The following is a 21647-nucleotide window of genomic DNA, read 5'->3' on the forward strand; positions in this document are numbered from 1 at the left end:
TCTTTTGAGAACTCCAACATATTTTAAACAGCCCTGGCGACGACACGCGACGACGTCGACCCGCATGTGGCACCGCCGTCGCCGCGTTGTCGCGATTGCCGTCGACGCCGACGTCGCCGCCGGCGCCGCGGCGCAATCGTTGAAAGTTAATCCTTAATGCCTTAAGTCAATGCCTCGATGCGGCTTCGCAAGACATATTTGTGCACTCGTTTCTGCCTAATCGATTTAAAACACTGGATCATAGAGGGCAAAATTTCACGTTCTATTTTGTCAATTAGATTTACAATATTATTAAAATGAAATCCATATTTTAATAGAAGTAAAAGCTAATCATAATGTAGCTTAAAAGCAAAAGAAACAAATTATCGTATTAAAATGTAAGATACGTTGGTATCATTGAATGTAATTGTTCAATATGCAAATTTGTTTCATTTTTTTGTCCTAGAATTTTAGAATCTATCAGTATTGAAATTTCCAAATTTCATTGCCAGGGGAGAGACTTCGCAACAATTTTCATCTTCTCTGCAAAGTGCAAGAAGTCGTTTTGAAGAAAGTATACGCGAAGGCGTGCATATTAAATACGTAACAAATGCAGTCCCAGAACGCGATCTAATCGCTCTGGCCCAACGTAGCTTTCCTGCCTACCGTCAAAGCTCCGACCACTTCCGGTTCTGAGCGAGAGCCGGCTCCGGCTCTCTGTAACCCGACTCGCGATCACGTAGAATTCGCGATAGCTACCTGCACAAATTTGCAGTAGGCTGGAAAGTCGCGTTCATTCCGCGTTTGCGGCGACACTTGGATATTTATTTTTTTTCGATACTTATTTATCTTTTTACAAAGCGAAGCGGTTAAAAATCTGTCTGATTTGATTTTGCGAGAAATTTATATTGTTCTGAGTTTAAGATTTATTTGAAGACTGACTTGAAAATGTTTTTCATTTATCCCGAAATTCGGCAATTGTGACCGCGCTTCATGTAGAGCAAACGGCATACGTGAGACACATATGATCATACGTGCATGTATGCGAGCAATCAGCAGCGAGGTGCATATGTGACGAAATTACGTAATCGTACTTCCTCAATGACGATGTGAGCGAGCGCGACGATGGGCCAGGGGTAATGATATCCGTGAATTTGATCGTTTACATATACCAGCCGACAGCCGCGAAGCAGACGGCCTAACGCACAAAACTCGCCATTACGTTTTTATAAATCGTCGTAACCGCCGATTTGTCACTCGTCTCTTATCTAATCGTAATGCCGGACGTAACGAGGCGCCGTGACGAAATTAACGGCCGCGCGCAGCAATTGCACGCGCATTCGCGTCACGAGTCTCGCGTTTCGTCGTTTAGTCCATATGATACATGAGAACATTGTTGATCTTCATGGTCGACGATATGCAGCATTGGGAACAAAAATATCCCTGTACAATCAATTAATTAGTTCATTCGCCGTTTCTTAATATTCTTGGGAAACGCGTTAAAATCTATTATTAACGCGCACGCGCGTGTAACTAGCCGCAAAACGGTTCATGATTGGAAGCGATATATGTATTGTATTCTGTTGCGATATTCGATATTCGATACAACACGGAATTACGGAAGTGGAATTGCTATATCTGCTTCTTATTCTTCTTATTCTTATATCATATTTATTATAATATTTATTAATATTTTAAAATATTTGTTATACAAGGCACTTGTATGTATGAGATGCGATGATGTAAATAATTTTCCCACGCATATTTAATTTTTTCTCTTTACTCGGAAATATGAGCAAGCCTGATTTACAATAATTCCACTCGCGAAGGCCGCGGGCTTAAAGTTTGGCCGATAATCGCGTCATGTATCGCCGGCGAATGAGAGACACGAGGCGGAGCGGCGTGTCGCGTGGGTTCTCGTAATCGCGATTACGGGGTATCATTGAGCTCGGCGAACGGTGGCGAGCGTGTCTCCATTGAACCGGCACACTACCGGAAGCGGTCGTTATCCGAACGCGGTCGCACCGAGGTCGCTCTTGAAAATCGGACTTTTGCTCCGCGTACCGCGGACGTCTCTCTCTCTCATCGACGACGTCACGTGCTGAATGCGCACCAGTCACGTGTCTCTCTTTTTCTCTCTCTCTCTCTCTCTCTCTCTCTCTGTTTCTGTCTCTCCTTCCTTCTCTTTCACAAGAAGGTCGCAGCTGTGGGAAAACTGGCAATGTCGAATTGTCTATTTTCAAATTGAAGAATATGTGTTTGGTCCAAAATCTAGAAGGAAGAAGTTAGGATAAATTACGTGAGGTCAGTGCTTTCTTGGCCCTAGAACGTACTTTCTCACAATCAATTAATCACAATCAATGCGAGATAAAAACCTCACACAACTGTCTCTTATCTAGTTTCTCCTTTCTTTTTATTTGCTTCCCTAGCGAGAACAGTCATCAAAGTCTTCAAAGTCTTGAGATGAGGAAAGAAAAAAAGAGAACAACATAGATATATTATTGCTTAAAATAATATTGCTGCGAATTTAAACAGATTTGAACAAATCGAATACATTGAGCTTTTCTTTGAAAAGTCTGCTATTTTATGGAAACCGTCATTGTGACACAAAAAATATTCCGAAAGCGAAGAGTGCATCTGTACTTATGTCCCACAATATAGTATAGTTTTAACGAAATGGAAATGTGCTGCGATTTATTATACAATATTTATTATGCAGCGCTCTTCAATCACGTATTATTAATTTTATGTATTACAACGTTCACAGAACGTTAATCTTGACAAAAAGTACGCGCGATTTTTAGGGAAGATTTTCACAGAGAACATCCGTCGTTTTACCAAAATCATACATTGCCGAGAATCATACATTTATCATACATTCATGCATTATTATTATTTTTAAGTTATAATTTTGCGCTACATATACCCGTACATTTATTTTCACCGTTTGCGCCGTTTGTTTTTTGCCCGCATGATTACTCATGATTTTTTTATCGTCCATTTTTTTTACAGCATGGCCGTTCAGACTCATACAGGGTCGCCACGTTACCCAACATTCGCGATGACAACAAAACCGCAGATGGGATGTATAAGGTATTCAGACGTGGACTTTACTGTCCGCACGAATTTTCTACGTAATTAACATTTCCATTGGGATCTGGTATGCTTCTTCTCTTCGACCAACCGGTCGGACAAACAGAATTTCTCTCGCTTTCTTCCTTTGTCTCTGTCGTTCTCTCCACTTCTTTTCCTTTTTCATTCTTTTCTCATTCTCTCTTTGTCTCTGTCATCACTCTATTCACGCTAATTTATATCATTTCTTCATGGAATAACTGTTCATTGCAACACTTCTCTTCATTAACTATGCTTCGACAAAAATCTTCTCGAAGGAGATTTTTCTCTACCTCTCTATCACTGTCGCGTTCTCACTTTGGTATCAAGCTGCATAATCACAATTACCTTAACGCAGGTGGTGGAAGGACTTGATCAAACCTCGATTAGGATGTTGTAATCGCATTTCAATCGTTCGGTGATGATTGTCGTTGCATTCTCTCGAGGAAACGAGGAATCCTTCGCTAGCTTTATTGGACAATGATACATAAAGTGAGATAAGATTGCACTATTTTTTGTTTTAAATTTGAGATGAGAAAACGCAGATTTAATTTCAGAAATAATAATCCACGCATTTTATCATGTTACGTTGTCCGCTCTGACTCCTCGTTAGTCATCAATTATTTTTGCTTACATTGCGTGGCATATGAGACATTCTTCTCATTCTAGTGCAATCCTACCTCATCTTATAGTATCTCATTTACGAGTACCCGAGAGATATCACTGCAACTTGTTTTATCTTATTTCTTGGTGATATCGTTCCAATCGATCTTCTCTGTTACAAAAGCTGTTGTTCGTACTCACCGCTGGAGATCAATCTCTCGATTCCTGTAACTCGATGCACTTCGATAATCTTCCTCCTCTTCTTCCTCTTCGTCTGTTATCACAGACGAAGTTATTCAGATCGTCGGATGCAACAAAGATAATCGCTTTGGGGCTTTATAATTACAGTTGTATTAAAATTGTGTAACGCAGATTACGCGCCGATACGGTAAAGGTATTATCAGTAATTAATCTTCTCGATAATTACTCTCGTTCTTTATTTGTTCCTGCTAATAGTCGCGGCGAAAGAACCCAAAGCGGAGGGGGGACAACCTGGACGACCTGAAGCAGGAGTTGGACATTGACTTCCACAAAATCTCACCCGAGGAACTGTATCAAAGATTTCAGACGCACCCCGAAAACGTAAGTAGGACCATCATAAAGCATTTCCCATGTTGTCCCATCAACTTTTTTTCACGTAATATTTTTATCTCGTCACGGCGCTCAACGATTCCCTCGTGGGAAGAGGATCATAATCATAAAGAGGGAATATGATCCTCTTCCCACGAGGGAATCGTTGAGCGCCGTGACGAGATAAAAATATTACGTGAAAAAAAGTTGATGGGACAACATGGGAAATGCTTTATCTGGGAGAATCAGTGATAAGATGGATGAATTATTTAGGGCCTCAGCCACGCGAAGGCGAAGGAGAACCTGGAGAGGGACGGGCCGAACGCCCTGACACCGCCGAAGCAGACCCCGGAATGGGTAAAGTTCTGCAAGAATCTGTTTGGCGGTTTCGCCCTCCTGTTGTGGATCGGCGCGATTCTCTGCTTCATCGCGTACTCGATCCAGGCCACGACCAGCGAGGATCCAAATGATGACAATCTCTATCTGGGCATCGTTCTCGCGGCGGTCGTGATAGTCACGGGTATATTCTCGTACTACCAGGAGAGCAAGTCGAGCAAGATCATGGAGTCGTTCAAAAACATGGTGCCGCAATACGCCACCGCGATCCGGGAGGGTGAGAAGGTAATGCTCAGGGCGGAGGACCTCGTGCTGGGGGATGTCGTCGACGTAAAGTTCGGCGACCGGATACCGGCCGACATCAGGATTATTGAAGCACGCGGATTCAAGGTGGACAACAGCTCGCTGACGGGCGAGTCCGAGCCCCAATCGAGATCGCCCGAGTTTACGAACGAGAATCCACTCGAGACGAAGAATCTCGCATTCTTTTCGACGAATGCGGTAGAAGGCACAGCCAAAGGTGTAGTGATCTGCTGTGGTGATCAGACGGTGATGGGAAGGATCGCTGGTCTCGCCTCTGGCCTGGACACCGGTGAAACGCCGATCGCCAAGGAGATACATCACTTTATACATCTTATTACCGGTGTCGCTGTCTTCCTCGGCATCACTTTCTTCATTATAGCCTTCATCCTGGGTTACCACTGGCTCGACGCCGTCATCTTCTTAATCGGTATTATCGTGGCGAACGTACCGGAGGGTCTCCTCGCTACTGTGACCGTGTGCCTCACCCTCACCGCCAAGCGAATGGCCTCGAAGAACTGCCTGGTGAAGAATCTCGAGGCCGTGGAGACTCTAGGATCCACCTCGACTATCTGCTCGGACAAAACGGGAACTCTCACGCAGAATCGTATGACAGTGGCGCACATGTGGTTCGACAATCAGATCATCGACGCTGACACCACGGAAGATCAGTCTGGCTTGCAGTACGATCGCACCAGTCCGGGATTCAAGGCACTGGCGAAGATCGCCACTCTGTGCAATCGCGCCGAGTTCAAACCAGGCCAGGAGGATGAGCCAATCCTGAAACGGGAGGTGAACGGTGACGCGTCCGAAGCCGCGCTGCTCAAGTGCATGGAACTAGCGTTGGGCGATGTCATGGGTATCAGGAAACGTAACAAGAAAGTTTGCGAGATTCCCTTCAATTCTACCAACAAATATCAGGTGTCCGTACACGAGTCGGACGATCCCAACGATCCCAGACATCTGTTGGTCATGAAGGGCGCTCCCGAAAGAATTCTCGACAGATGCTCCACCATATTTATCGGCGGCAAAGAAAAGGTAATCTTTATTTCTTATTTATTTATTTCTTATACATTTTCATTTATTTCTTACATATTTTTTCTTTCATTCTATTCGTTACCTGTCCGTTAATTTTTAACACACTCATCGACCTTCTAGGTTCTCGATGAGGAGATGAAGGAGGCGTTCAACAACGCGTACTTGGAATTGGGCGGACTCGGCGAACGAGTGCTCGGCTTCTGTGATTACACACTGCCGTCCGACAAGTTCCCGGTTGGCTTCAAGTTCAACTCTGACGACCCCAACTTCCCGGTCGACGGGCTCCGCTTCGTGGGCCTGATGTCTATGATCGATCCGCCCCGGGCCGCGGTGCCCGACGCGGTCGCCAAGTGCCGTTCCGCCGGCATCAAGGTCATCATGGTAACCGGTGACCACCCGATCACTGCCAAAGCCATTGCCAAATCCGTCGGTATCATCTCTGAAGGTGCGTTTTCCTTCGTACATCTTATACCGCAATGATGCTTATCGGATGGCAGTCGGGATTAGATATCGTCGTGCGTATTTTCGCAAGGCCTCGTTCGTCGATCTCGATTATGATGCTGCATTTTATGAGTTTACCCTCTTAATCAGACGTAATTTCAGATAATAGGCCGCGCTCGGGATTTACAACGATCCTATTTACACGCGGAGCTTGTGGGGTGATTTTATTGGAAGATGCGCTAAATTCACGTTGTAAAAAGACGATGCAATAACATGTCCATCTCTTTGATTAACGATCGTGTAATTTCAATAACTGTTATTTGCTTTTAACAACGTGTAACGATATAAATGCGGTCAGTTCATAAGGCATTTCCTTTCATTACGAGAACACGCGAAACTTGCCGAAGTTTTCGGATATTGAAATTTATTAAATTTTATCTAATAATTACTATTAACAATTTCTATGTTAAAAAAGTCGGAAAAATCGATATGCGATAATTTATTTTTATAATAACGTTAAGTGGAAGTAATTATTAATAGTCAGGGGATTAGAATCACAATGAATTATTCTCAAAATAAAAATTATCAATGAATATAATCTCAAAATTTTATTTAGACCGACAGTTTACACATTATTAGATAATTTTCACGCTTCAGTTGTTACCAGCGTATTGTTAATCGTTATCGTTATCGTTTCCAATAGGTAACGAGACCATTGAGGACATTGCGCAACGGTTGAATATCCCGGTGTCCGAAGTAAATCCTCGCGAGGCTAAAGCCGCGGTCATCCACGGAACCGAACTCAGGGAACTGAACTCCGACCAATTGGACGAGATTCTCAGGTACCACACCGAAATTGTGTTCGCCCGTACCTCGCCTCAGCAGAAGCTCATCATTGTCGAAGGCTGCCAGCGAATGGGCGCTATTGTCGCCGTGACTGGTAAGTTATTTGAAAGGAAATTGTAACACGAATATATTATTATTGGGTCAGTCAAAAGGTTCGATTCGATTTTCGAGTGGCTGACACCACTCTGGAAATACTTATGCTAATATACCTTCAATTTACTTCAGGCGACGGTGTGAACGACTCGCCCGCATTGAAGAAGGCCGATATTGGTGTCGCTATGGGCATCGCCGGTTCGGACGTCTCCAAACAAGCGGCCGACATGATCCTGCTTGACGATAACTTTGCCTCGATCGTGACAGGCGTGGAAGAGGGTCGTTTGATCTTCGACAACCTGAAGAAGTCTATCGCCTATACTCTGACCTCGAACATACCCGAAATCTCGCCTTTCCTGGCGTTCATCCTCTGCGACATCCCTCTGCCGCTGGGTACCGTTACTATCCTCTGCATTGACTTGGGAACCGACATGGTAAGTCATGAGATGATGCTGCGTATAAATAACAGATCGAATCGAACGACGACGTTTCGAAGAGACGTACGCGTCACGCAAGTAGCTCTTCCAAGGTTGCCGTTCGATCCCCTCCTTGTCGGCTAATCAAATTATTTCAGCGTCTACCGTTATAAAACGATGACTTACGGTGTCACGAAAGCAACTGTTCCCCGAAAGATACGGTAGCCTTTGATATTTATAATGATTGATAGGTAGCAGCGTGATATGTCCGGAATACTGGCCCTGATACGAAGAATCTGTCATGCAAATCGACAGTTCCTCAAAAACAATCTTTTTCTTTTTTTATTCTTGTAGATAGCGACGTATTTGTCAATCAAGACGAAGAACCAGTCTCAACGCGAGGCAATTGACAGCCGGCAGACTATATTTTTTGATTAATCTCCTCAACATCTTTTTTCCTTTTAGATGGATCGCTCTGATGGAATTTGAGAACCAGAACGACTGATTTTAACAGTTGGACTTAAACGCGTTATATAATTTGAGAAAGTCGAATTTATACTTGGGATTAGAAATTTTCCATAAAAAAAGATGCCCGTAGTTAGTGTAGGGAGTGTTTCTTTTTTAGGAATGTTATCATTGCGAAAATACTTGTTAATTCGCGAGTGATCTACACGAACTTCCTTCAAATCCCCTTTGATATCTCCCAAATTTTTTACTTTCTCAATTATTTTGATTTTTTTTAATTTTCCAGTTGATTATTTTCTGTTAATCTCGGACGCTTCATCGCGCGTAAGAATGTTGTTGGCATTGATTCAGTTGCTGCAATGTTAACTTCTGCATATTGACTTTAAACCGGAATTGTTGAAAGCTTGTTTCACTTTTGAAGCAACGTAATCGATGTGATCAGCATTCTTGCTTCACCATCATCGGAAGACATACTCGTTATTTAATTGTTGGCATTGTTACTGAGCTCTTTGATAATGTGACATCAGGTACCCGCCATCTCGCTAGCCTACGAGGAGGCAGAGAGCGATATTATGAAGCGGCAACCACGAAACCCCTTCACTGACAAGCTAGTTAACGAAAGGTAACACATCAACAACATACAACGAATATTGACAAGCTACATCAGATTTTCTATGATTCCAAAGAGTCATCGGTGATGATACGTTGTATTTTCGAAGTCTCTTCCTGATCGACGAACTGAATTCAGATTTAATTATCTTACAGGATGCTGACAAAACGTTTTTCGGTTTTTACAAAAATGTTCTCTCTTAATGTAGCATTGTTTACCGTAACATTTTCCGAAAATCGGGTAAAACTTCGAAAATTCAATCACTCGGCGATTGCTCTCTCAGTGTATTGGCTATACACTCCTTATAATGACTTTAGTAGTTAGTGCGTTCTATCTTCTATTATTCGACACAAAGTTCGATGCGAAAAGACGACACGTATCTTTTTCTTGGTTGCTCATCGTTCAGTATTCACGTACGACTGTGAGCTAGGCAATAACGATTCGCGGGTAAATTGATCCCTTTAGTATAACAAATAACACGCTTTCTTTAATTTTGGTGGTTTGGTGGATAATAATACCAGATAACAGAACTGAATACTCTTTACAAGTATTTTCGTTTTGAAAACAACATTAGTTCGGAGCAAAGTTTGTGTCGTTTTAATTCTCTTTTTTAAATCATGATGCTTGAAACTGCTTTGGTACTGCTGTCAAGGCCATTTGCTAAAGTTCACGCGATATAGGGATCAGTTTGCCAAGCTTATCGCTCGAGTTGTCGAGTCGGACACGCTAGAGCAAAGTGGATAAGGTAACAACGAGACATGGTGCACGCAGATGCAATGCTCGAGGGTGTTTGGTCGCTGGAACACGCGAGCTTTATTTTCTCAGTCCGATCTTCTCTCTATTCGTGTCCTATATTCGCTCTACTAATAAGCTGGATTGAGTCTCCTTAAGTGATGCTTGCTCGTCCGCGTTTCGTCGTCTCACTTTTTAAAGAATAATAATTTATATGTTTGTAAAAAAAGAGAAATAATAGAATCAACATCTAATTAAATTATCTCAAGTTATCTTATTAAATATAAGAGAAAACTTTTCTAATATGTATGTATATTTTTAACATACGTACAAACAATATATCTTCATATATTGTACATTATCGATGAAGCCCAGACAATTGAATCGCGAGACGAGCTATCGCAAACTTTCCCTTCTCGAAGAATTTTCTTTTCCTTTTCTTGTAAAGGCCAGAGATGCTCCCATCATGATGTCTCGATTGTATTAGTATTATTTCGTTACGTCGAAGGTAAGCCAATCTTACTGTAAAGCCTCTATATCTATTTCTCTCTCTCTCTCTTCTATACAGACATATATATAATTTTATATATCTATATAAAATTATATACATGGTTTTTTATTACTATCTCTAGTTTTATTCTCCTTGCGATCAATTTTCCCATCGTTGTTACAACTCCTCGCTGCAGTTATCATCCTCCGTCGTGGTCTGCCACTGGCTTGAGGTGTATATGGGTTGCTGAGATGTCCACCAGATATAGAAGCGTCGTTGTGAGATGAACGCATGATCGTTCCCTTCAGCATTTTTACCTTTCATGCCTTTTCCTTACTTGTAACGATCTTTATTTTTTTCATCGCAGCTCCTGATTTCAATCTTCCGGTTTTTCTATCTCTGCTCCTTTTTTTCTTCATCTTTCCTCTTGCGTGCGTGCACGCTCTCTTGTACAAGAATATACGTATCTTCCTTCCTTTCTTCAGCTATACACTGCCTCTATATTTTCTCTTTCTCTCTCTTTCATCCTTTCCCATATCACTCTTTATTATGTCGCGCCATATCGTTGTAAGTTTCTTTGAGCTTTCCTCTGTAAATCGTGACACAAGTATCATGAATGCAAGGGACACCTATATATTGTATGTGAATATTGTGTGATGTTTATCGTAAATGTGCAACTTGTTTTCACCTTGAACATTATATATACTTTTCGCGGACTTGTCGTATTGTCGTCGTATTGTCTGTATTGTCGTCATGACTGCGAAAACTCGAATGACACAGAAACCGAATAATAAGGAAGAATTTCACACGTTCCGGAAGCCTGAAGTCTTCTGGTGAAGTAAACGGTAATACTCTCAGTTTCCCTCTCTCTCCTTTTCTTTCTTCATAGACATTTATATAGAACAGCATTATGATAGAATAGAGTTGTCATTCACATGCCAGTTTGCATATACGAAACATGATTCCTTTCTTATTTTCAATCTCTCTTTCTTTTCTTCGTTTCTACTTACCTTTATCTATCTGTCTACCTCCATTGTTCCTGGCTGCCTTTATTGCCTCGGGCCAGGTTTTATCGTTACTGCGCCTCGCTGAGGAACATAAAATTCTGTTCAACTTGGAATTGGTTCACTTATTAATGTCTTTGGAGCGAATCCATCTGACTGATTGTGAGTTCAACACGATGTTTACGTATAAATGAACAAGGATGACACTTTTGCGCACCAGAAAAATTAGCAGAATCACTGTTTCTCTTTTGATGATCCGTGAATTGTTTGTGATTTTATTTGGATATTTATTTTTTTATTTCTATCGAATTGTGGACACAGAAAAATAGACTGGAAAACAATTTTGTACAGCGGAAAAGTGCTGTATATTAACTAGATCGATTGAATCGATGGATGCAGAACGGTAGGATCGGTTATGTGGCTCTCACACCTGCGTGATGTGCATTGCATACTTCTTTCTTCTCTCTTTTTTGCGATAGCAACTTCTCTCTCTTTCTTCCTTCGTAGAATTTGCTAGATTCTTGAAGAAAAGAAAGCTATGCATCAGATTCTGCATCAAGCGATTCATTGTCTTCCTTTCTTCATCGTCGGTTGAGTAACGATTGTTCTTAGACATTTGTGAATCAGCGAAGAGCAAGTTTCGTCGACGGAATCATTCAGAGAAAGAAAGTGGAATGGAGCGGAGATTTGTTCGGAGCACAAAATGTAAAATGCGCTTCGGAAATGGGAAACTAACGAATGCTATGCTTTGGTCGACGAAGCTTAATTTCTAATCATTTAGTTGAATTCTAATCAATTTTACGCGTATATATATTGCAACTCCTAGAAGAATATTACCGTAAATCAAAAAGTGAAATCTGAATTTCAGTCTTTTTTGCCATTTTCCAGCAAAAGCATGACAAAATTTGTTGTATGTATTATTGTATGTATTATATGTAGATATAAAAAATGTTCTTGATTCTTACATAGCGACGTTTTGCATAATTATAAAGTTGCATAATTAAAGTTAATTGAACGCAAAATTGGATCTTTTTGAATTATGGCAACCTTCTTGTGGGAGTAGTATATATTATGTATATAGACATGTGTATATATGTATATGTATATATATATATATATATATATATATATATAATATATACATAGATGTATGTATATATATTTATACATTAATCTTTGATGCTCAGTAATTATTATCATTATTCTTGCCCTCGTCTCTATTAGTCTTATTATTATCACTATTATTAAGATCACAAGCCAGCATCGTTACTTATAGTTATTGAACTTTTATTGCCATTACTGTTTTATCTGTATCACAGAGCTGCCGCTGCTATATACTACCTCTATATTACTACTATTACTATACTTACTATTTACTATACTATTTATTACTCACCACCATATATATCACCGCCAAAAAACCGAAAGAGAAAGAAACACTTTTGTACATTTTTGAGCGTGTCATGAACTTTTCTTGCAGTTTTTATTCTTTACAGTCCTCTCTCACGTTTTATTCTGTAATGCGCTGCCTACTGCCGCTGCCTTCTACCCACTCTGCGACTGGCAACTTTCTAATGGGCGCAAAATCGACTGTTATACAATATACTCAAAAACAATTGCTAAACGGGGAAAACGAGTGACGGGATCTATATGCATATGTTAATTGAAAAAGAGCTTGGGAAAATCACCGTAACAGCAGCCCCCTCATGAGTGCGTACGCAACCATTGATCCTCTGATAAGTGTCACGTAATTTGTTAATTGGTCATAAATCTGGCGTGGTGACAGAGATGAGCATGTTCATTAGGGGGTTGCGTCACGGTACTAAGGGAAATGATCGCTTGAGATCGTACTCAAAGTGTAGTGTGAAAGAGAAGAAGGGATTTTCCTTTCGTATGTCTCAGGAGTGCTCAGTGACACGCATTTATCTCGCTATTGTAGGCTAATAATAAAAGAGCTAGGTCCCTAGTCCAATCAATTTGCAAGTAAAACTGATTAGCGTGTCTTTATGGCATTTGATGAGATTATTGTAGTCGCTATAACATTGTAATTTGTATCCTGTATACGTGGGTCATCGAGCACTTCTGATGATCTCAATCGGAGATTCCAAGAGCCGCTAGACGATTGGAGATTCGCAGAGCACGAGGACGTCAAAGTGGAAAAAGGACGGAAGGTCCACGTGTGTGGGTCCGCGTGTCATTCCGTTTCCGGCCTTTTTTCACCTCGCTTCAGATATGGCACAAACGATTTCCTTCCTTTGCCGAACGTGGTTCTGGATCATCTGTAAACGTAGCAGCGCTAATTTAATGCACACAGATACACTCACCACAGTGTTTCGCTACCGTCCACAGGTCCTCTTTGCTACACTTTTAATGCAATTTTTACGCCATGGTTCTCTAACGCTATTTTACGGCACAATTTTCCAACGCAATTTATGCGCAAGAATATGGGATACGTTTCCGGGACCAGACAGACTGCGTTTAGGATGGAATCGGTTGCAGCGGTGTTATAGCTGAGCATGATTTCGAATAATCGATTCTCGTGGATAACAACGAGAGAGAGAAGTCGCATGAGAACGCTATTTTGCCATTACGATACATTCCGTCTATATACATATACATATTTATTAATTTTTTTATATTTTTCTATATATATACATGTTTGACATGCGCGATTGATGACTTGTGCGATCTCCAAATCTCTCTCTGTCTCTTTCGCCCGCACTGCGCGTACATACACATCATTATCGCAGATGTATGTACATGAAATGCCATAATGGTTGTATCTCTCTTGCTACATGTAACTTCTTTGTAATACGGTGGGGGTGAATTAGCGCATTTTCTAATCAATGGTGGATGGCAGGTGCCGGCCATCTCGCTAGCCTACGAGGCACCGGAGTCGGACATTATGAAACGGCAGCCACGCGATCCTTACAGAGACAATCTTGTCAACCGAAGGTGGGTCTCCCAACTACCCACCTACCAAACGAAATCAACAGAAACCTCTAGCGAAAGCCACTGCACTTACACCCGTATTCGTATACTAAAACCAATTTCACGTACACGTTTCCTCATTCACTGTTACTGCATTTACTTGTTCTACACACATTATTACGTTACACGCCAGGGCGGTCAAGCATGATTAATCCTTTGTTTGACAAGAGGAGAGGGTAGACTACTCGGAATAACAATCGCGAAACTGCAAATACAATTTCCAGTGCATGCACGGGTTGCTTGACGTTACAATGTTGCCTGTTATTAACAATCAGTAATGGATTAGAAGGGGTAGATTTTCCAAGAGGATGTCAAACGGAGGATTTATCGTCGAACACTCGCAACAATATTATTATTCCAACAATAAGCGGAATCGCACTACATTAAAAAAATCTTTCTCGATGAAAAGATGAAATTCTTCTTGACCGAAAGATGAATCCTTCTCAGAACTAACAATTTGCGTAATGTCACGGTTTGAACAACGATTGACTGCTCTGACGATACTAGTCTCACACATGTGTACACACACACACACACACACACACGATGAATGCGCCTTTCGAGCCAAGTTAGGAGTAATCAGCCATCCCAGTATTGTCTACGTGCTACACGGTCTAATCGCCTGGCACGGTAATAACTAACTTGAGATAGCTGTTGTGCGTCTAACTTGGATTGCAATGTGTACGTACAACGATACACGATACACGGTTACACTATGTATCGGAGTGTCTACTGACTTTCGTTGAGTTATGCATGACAATTTTCTATGAAAAAGCCTTGTGAAAGACTTGATTTTTTCGTAGCATCGTGTATCTTTTAGTCTCAGGGAGAGATCGCTTGAATGGCAAGATTATTATGTCAAAATTATAAAGCTTTTCGAGACGAGAGTTAGTAAAACGTTCTTATGAGGAATCTTATGGAATATCTTTTTCTCCTTACTAGTGAGAGTTTGAATCGCGAATGAATCTCGGTGGACACTCTGCGCTGACAGACAAACAACATCCAACTCTAGGAATCTAGTTGACTTAGTATAGAGCACACAAGCAAGTTTTACATAAACAGAAAAACTTTTCAGATATTGAGAATGCCGAATGCTTTTTCTCTAGACACACTTAGAAATTCTTCTTCAATCGATGACTAATACACGCCTGCGATCTACTCGTTTAGCTTGAATTACATACGTGTTTTTTTCTAGTCGTTGCACTAGATGTTTTTACACGCGATTTGCGGCCGAATTTCAGTCACAACACAAAAACTCTATCGGTACCGCTGTTAATAATCGATTTTTCAATTATTTCGAATATTATTCAAAGTCCGGGGAAATCGACAATAGCCGAAATAACTGGAACTTGGGCAATTCTGGTCTATATTAAAAGTATTAATCTTTAGTCTACCGAATATGTAACTCCATGGATCTAAATCTGGAAATTTCATTTTGTTTTACAATCAAATATTCGAAGAGAATGTTTTATTTTGTAATTTAATATGAGATTAAGATTCTTCTTTGTATTATTCAATTATACAGGGTACGTGTAATTTTATAAAGCTGGTAGACTCGGACTTACCGACGAGCTTTCCGCGAATGCACGTTTCCGAAATATTCTTTTCTTTCCACTGTTTTTAATCTCTCTTTTTAAATCTTTTTCTCCTTTACATTTTTTATTACACAAAGAACATTGTCACCGAGAGCAGCTTTTGAGAACGAGCGACACGACATGTGCACGGCGCAGCTTCTTTTTCAGCTGCGAACGATGCAACTTGCCTCAGATTAACAATGCTTCAGATATCCAGTCTTTTTATCTGCTTTATCGTAACCGACGACGCGACATGTCGGAACTTTAACGCCGCCCGACTGGACTCTAATTCTTTCTTTTATATTTATATTTATATAGCATTTAATACTCAACTTCGCTGACATGCTTGCGCGAACTCGCTAACTCTACAAACTCTTCTCCGTTTATTAGCGCTTCCGTATTTGATTCCGGATCTGATGAGCCTGCTACGATCAGCCTAGTTTGGACCTATGCCGGCTATTAATCTGTCACTCGAGCAATCGCATGCGACTCATTTCAAAACTCAAGCTCTGCGCACGGATTCCACTGCATGCTTTTTATCGCTTTAATGATTCAATCACATTGGTCAATTATCGCGACTTGCAGCAAGTTCACTACGACAACTTGTAGCTGTATAAGTAATAAGAAGAAAGCAAGCAGATACTAGAACACAAAGTTATACTACGGTTTGATAATCTGGCTTAGTTAAGTGTAAGTCATCGCGTAGTTTTCCTTTCTAGATAGATTATTATTCTACTTATAATCCAAACGGATCGGCAGTATATAATTTTTTTTTTAATTCTCTATGTCGCGATTAATAAGATCGCATCACACTCATATAATTTATTGATTCTTTCAGTTATTGTTAATAATGACGATTGTTAGTAATGTACATGACATATGCATAAAAAAGATTATCTAGCCAGATTATATAATATTGAATTCAGAGCAAGTGCAGATTAAGTTCAATAATTTGTAAGATTTCCACTTGAAATATGTAAAATGTAGTCATTTTACATATTATGGGCTTATTATGAACTTGATCCAGATCCCCTTGCTTTGAAATCTTCGATTACGATGCAAAATGTTTGTATGTGCCGATCGCTTCGATGTAACGTTCTCTCGAGTTGGATTGCAAACATGTACGTGCGGGATAAGTGTGAAATAGTATGAGGTAACTGTGGGAAACTAACGGGCAATGATCAGCTCTTCATTTCATTACTAACCAGCGTCAAGTCTCACGCGGGGTTCGTCTCCGTGAGAATTGACAAGCTACGTATGCCTCTCTATCTGTCTGCCTATTTGTCTATCCTTTCTCGCTCTTTGTGGCATGCCTCACTGTCAAGAACCGATCGTTAATCGTCCATCTGTTGTGTTGGTAAGTAATCTGCATTTTGCCCCTAACTGGTGACTACAGCTTTCGTAACTTTATAACACAAATTTAAAAATAACACCGCGATCGAATGATCGATCATGATCGTTTTTTAGATTTCGAGGGATCTTAAAACTTGCTGATTAAATTTTATTTTTGAGAATCATTCTTTGATGAATGCCGTTTGCAGATCGTATTCGATTGAAGAGTTTGATGTGTTTAATAGAGCCATTTTTTTGAAAACATTAATCTTTGTTTAATATTTTCAATATCATGTTCAATATTTCTCTGTTAAAAAATAGGTCACACCGTTTTATGTAAAATTCTTGAATTTTTCATTGTTGAATCCTCTTTCTATAGTGAAAGAAATTGTGAAGAAATTGTTTCGAAAACTTTCCAGCAGAAGTGGAATATTAATATTGTGATAATTTGTGAAATTACATTGGCAAAAAGTAAGATTCCTCGAAATTTATTATCAAGCATGACATTGATTCCATGATAAAGCGTCCTTCAATATATCTATCTGCGTCTAGGCTTATTTCGATGGCGTACGGTCAAATCGGCATGATCCAAGCCGCAGCCGGCTTCTTCGTCTACTTTGTCATCATGGCTGAAAACGGATTTTTGCCCTTGTATCTGTTCGGCATCCGAAAGCAATGGGATTCTAAGGCTATCAATGATCTTACCGACAGCTACGGTCAAGAATGGGTAAATACAATAGTATATTATATGTATATTACAAATAAAACTTACGAACAATTATATAAGATTCGTGCCACAACAATATTTATAAAGCTTTTTCTTTGTTTTCGTTTTTCAAAAATCTGACTTATTATCTATTATAATTTAATTATTTAGTTGGAGAAATATACAGATTGATAATATGGATTTGTTTCTCGCAAATAGACATACAGGGACCGTAAGACGTTGGAATTTACCTGCCACACAGCATTCTTCGTATCGATCGTAATTGTGCAGTGGGCTGATCTGATCGTCTGTAAAACACGCCGCAACTCGATCATTCACCAGGGAATGAGGAACTGGGCCCTGAACTTCGGTCTCGTGTTCGAGACCGCCCTCGCTGCGTTCCTAAGTTACACGCCCGGTATGGATAAGGGTCTTCGTATGTTCCCACTCAAGTACGTATCATACTTTGTATCTTTCATTCTACAATTTATGTTGAAGCAAATTTTCAAATCTGACGCTTCAATCGCAATCAAATAATTAAGTTTTTATTAACGTACTGTATTTAGCATTAAATTAAAGTTTGTCCAATCTTGCCTTATTTATGTAAGGATAAAAAATAAAATGAAATTGTAATCACCTCTATTAGCAAATTTTAATTGGCGTACTTTGCAGATTCGTATGGTGGCTGCCAGCCCTGCCGTTCATGTTCGCCATCTTCATCTATGACGAGACGAGACGATTCTACCTCCGCCGAAATCCTGGCGGCTGGCTCGAGCAAGAAACTTACTATTAGACGCCGAAAGGATTAAATCACACGCATGCAGAGCGCGCGCGCAAGAGGACGAGTGAACGGACAAGAGAGCAAGAGCGAAAGCGAGAAAGAGAGCGAGAGAGTGAGAGAAAGGGGGAGAGAAAGAGAGAGAGAGAGGATGAGAGAGAATGTTGATGATGAGAGAATGAGATGCATACTCACTTCTGAGAGAGATATACCTACTAAAAGAGGGAAAGAAAACTAAAGTAAATTACTCATGTTGAACAAGATGTAACACGTTTCACACGGAACATGCTATTGGGTCTGTCCGAGTCACGCGAGTCAACTAGGAGGACAAACGGATGGACAACGAAGTGCGCTAGACTCGTGCTGACGACTCTCACAAAAAAAAGAGGCGCGAGATTATTACACTGTCACGGAGAAGACCCTCTAGTGCTACGGCTAGATACGGCGCGAGGTACAAAGAGTAGGCTCGTCGTTCTGGCTTCGCTGGCAATTGCTTGCACGCGCGTGCCAGGTCTCGTTCTGAAAAATTGTTCCGGTGCTCGAAAGAAAGAACCGTCATCGAAGAAGAAGAAGGGATCGTTGGAGGTTCTACCATCATTAATCATGCAGACGATGCCGCAGTGAAAATTGATTTGGAAGCAATATTTCCACATTTAACACGATCACGGGGCTTTGCGGTGATGATGACTGGTGCCGCTGTCAAGTTCTGGATGGGTATTCCTTGCGGACGTCACTCGAAGATGGAACGAAGGAATGAGATTAAAAAGGGGAGAAGGGAAAAAGGGAGACAAGTCGAGAGCGCCGCTGCGTGACTGATGCACTAGTATCGGGCCTAAAGAAACGTGGTACAATATGACGAAAAGGAGCGTACGGAAGAGAGAAAACGGAAATCCGGAACAGCAGCGGAAAAGGACACTCGACACTCGAGACTCGCAGACGGGATGCTAACGCGCGGTAGAGAATCACGGAATCACGTGCGTCCTTACGTATGCCGAATGCGAATTACTACACTCACTCGACTTCTTACTATTAGTGGCGTATTATCGTAGACGTCCTTGCGTTTTTAATTCCAAGAAACTTCATAGGCTTTTGTTGATCGTCGATCAATGCGTGCAGCATTGGTACGCCAAGATCGGCACACACAACACGCCCTCCATTGAGAAGAGCTTTAGGTGAAAAAAAAAACAAGAAGAAAGAGACTTTCTTGTAGAGAAACAAGCAATGCAGAGAGAGAGAGAGAGAGACCGAAGCGAAAGAGCAAACCAAAAAAAAGTGCTCAATGTAACAGGAGAAATATTTAAAAAATTCTTAGGCATCTCGCGCGTAACACCGAAATACTTCATACGGAAATCTAATTAATTGTTAATTGTAACGAAGGACCTGTGATACGACAGATACCTATCACATGGTCCATAGTTATACGTCATGATAAAATAACTAAAATAATGAGAAGAGTTATCATAAATAACTATAAATAAAATAAAAAAATTAATAAAATGTAATTAAATAAAGCCGCATTCACAGTATTCATTATTATTAATTAATAAACGATATACGTTCAGTTTTGAGTCTTAATTCGAGTAGCTATCAGGAGGAAAACAGCAAAAAACGTATCGCGTAGTTTCAGTAGTTGCGACTCTTAGCGCGAGGATAATATCACACTAACACACGCGACACATACGGGGAGGCCAGGCGCGGGAAAGAACGTGGGAAGATGAAGGAAGGACCGTTTGGTTCCAGCGAAGAACGTGAAGTGATTTATCCCATCCCGAGATAGCTACGAGGATGGGAAGGGTGAATTAGCGATAGCGGTGAAGATGCGCGCGAACAGTATAGATAAAATAATTACTAACTAAATCACTACCAATTGACAAGTATGCGTACGAACTAATGAACGAAATGTTATTTAATTACGCGCAGATGAATAGTAAAGTGGGTGTTGGCGGCCTGGTTGCCAGCGAACTGGAGGAGTGAGAAGGAAAAAAAAGGACCTGCCGCACACCATCCGAAGAGATAAATGAATTATAAAGCATTATTAATTAACGATAGAAGAGAGAAATAATAATAGAAAAGGGAGCGATTACGAAAACAAGAGATAACGAGATGACGTGAATATTGAATACGTTATTGAACACTTCGTACAAGAGACGGAATGCACTATGCAGGATATCGAGTGAAAGAGAGGGAGAGAGAGCGAGAGAGAGAGAGAGAAAAAATAGAGGAACCGAGTGAAAGAGAAGAAAACGTTCTTACTTAGGTAAAAAGCTAAATGAAGAATATATAAAAATTCATTCTCTTAGTTTTTCATAGATTTAAAACGCCAACGGGATAGCTCGCTATAAATCACTGACCCCCCGCAACGCGGAACGCCCTGTGTAGCAGCAGATCGTGATCTCTTTGTTAGTCAGCCGGTAAGCGCGCGCTGTCCGTGTGTGTGGTGTGCGTGTGTAACAGAGAGAGAGAGAGAGAGAGAGAGTGTGTGTGTGTGTGTGTGTGTGTGTGTGTGTGTGTGCGTGCGCGCGCGAGTGAGCGTGATGTGTATGATATGTGATCGCGTATATACACATAGACGTTGTGCATGTGGTGTGGTTGAAAAGTAACAACAGTGACTTAAAATGCCTGCCACGCTACTTCTTTTCGGGCCGGGATGATCCCAGATTTTTCATCGACACGATCTCACGACCGAAGAAACATAAGTAATATCCTTCTAATGCATGTCTCGTAGATTCCGCGCGGTCGTTGTCCGCGTTCGTCAGCGAGAAGATCCGCAGGACGACGTGGCAACGCCTGAGCGAATTTTCTTTTAACGATTTGGACGATGCCTGGACAATTATGTAATAATCGTGTTTCCAAAAAGCTGTACAGAAAATGCAGAATTAATAATTGACTTCGCAAAGCGCAGGATTAAAAATTGACATTGTAAAAACGTGAATTTATCACGAAGCGTTGTTTTCAGCTGTCGACCTATCGTCGTTAAAAAAGCTGTAGAATCTAAGCGATTAGTTGAGAACGCTCGTAGCGACGACGTGACGGTAATCATCCCCGTTTCTTTGAAAATCGATGACGCTTTTCTCACTCGTGTATTGCGACAAGTGACATATCTGCAGATTTAAGCACGTATTTGGCAAGCCTCTCTTACTCTATATTCAGACAACAATTACTGTTGCTTTATAACAAAAAAAAAGACATGTCGCAATTATAGTACACTGTTACAATGACATATTATAGTACT

General features: G+C 40.9%; 1 protein-coding gene across 8 annotated transcripts in view; it reads left to right on the forward strand.

The window, feature by feature from the left end:
• Positions 1 to 19890, forward strand: part of LOC105282988 (sodium/potassium-transporting ATPase subunit alpha) — a 57924-nt gene extending 38034 nt beyond the window's left edge. For 3 of the 8 annotated variants that reach the window (XM_011345351.3, XM_011345353.3, XM_011345354.3), the window contains exons 2-11: positions 2992 to 3072; positions 4150 to 4275; positions 4537 to 5937; positions 6058 to 6382; positions 7082 to 7318; positions 7450 to 7751; positions 13895 to 13989; positions 17484 to 17658; positions 17857 to 18089; positions 18310 to 19890. In XM_011345351.3, the coding sequence (XP_011343653.1) occupies positions 2992 to 3072; positions 4150 to 4275; positions 4537 to 5937; positions 6058 to 6382; positions 7082 to 7318; positions 7450 to 7751; positions 13895 to 13989; positions 17484 to 17658; positions 17857 to 18089; positions 18310 to 18430 (3096 nt within the window). In that variant the 3' untranslated portion in view covers positions 18431 to 19890. Of the gene's footprint in view, positions 1 to 2991; positions 3073 to 4149; positions 4276 to 4536; positions 5938 to 6057; positions 6383 to 7081; positions 7319 to 7449; positions 7752 to 8725; positions 8821 to 13881; positions 13990 to 17483; positions 17659 to 17856; positions 18090 to 18309 lie in introns of all 8 variants that reach the window. The other 5 variants (XM_011345355.3, XM_011345356.3, XM_011345357.3 and 2 more) reach the window with 3 other exon arrangements.
• Positions 19891 to 21647: the final 1757 nt, after the last annotated feature.

This window comes from Ooceraea biroi, chromosome 14, assembly GCF_003672135.1.
Source record: "Ooceraea biroi isolate clonal line C1 chromosome 14, Obir_v5.4, whole genome shotgun sequence".
Taxonomy (NCBI): domain Eukaryota; kingdom Metazoa; phylum Arthropoda; class Insecta; order Hymenoptera; family Formicidae; genus Ooceraea; species Ooceraea biroi.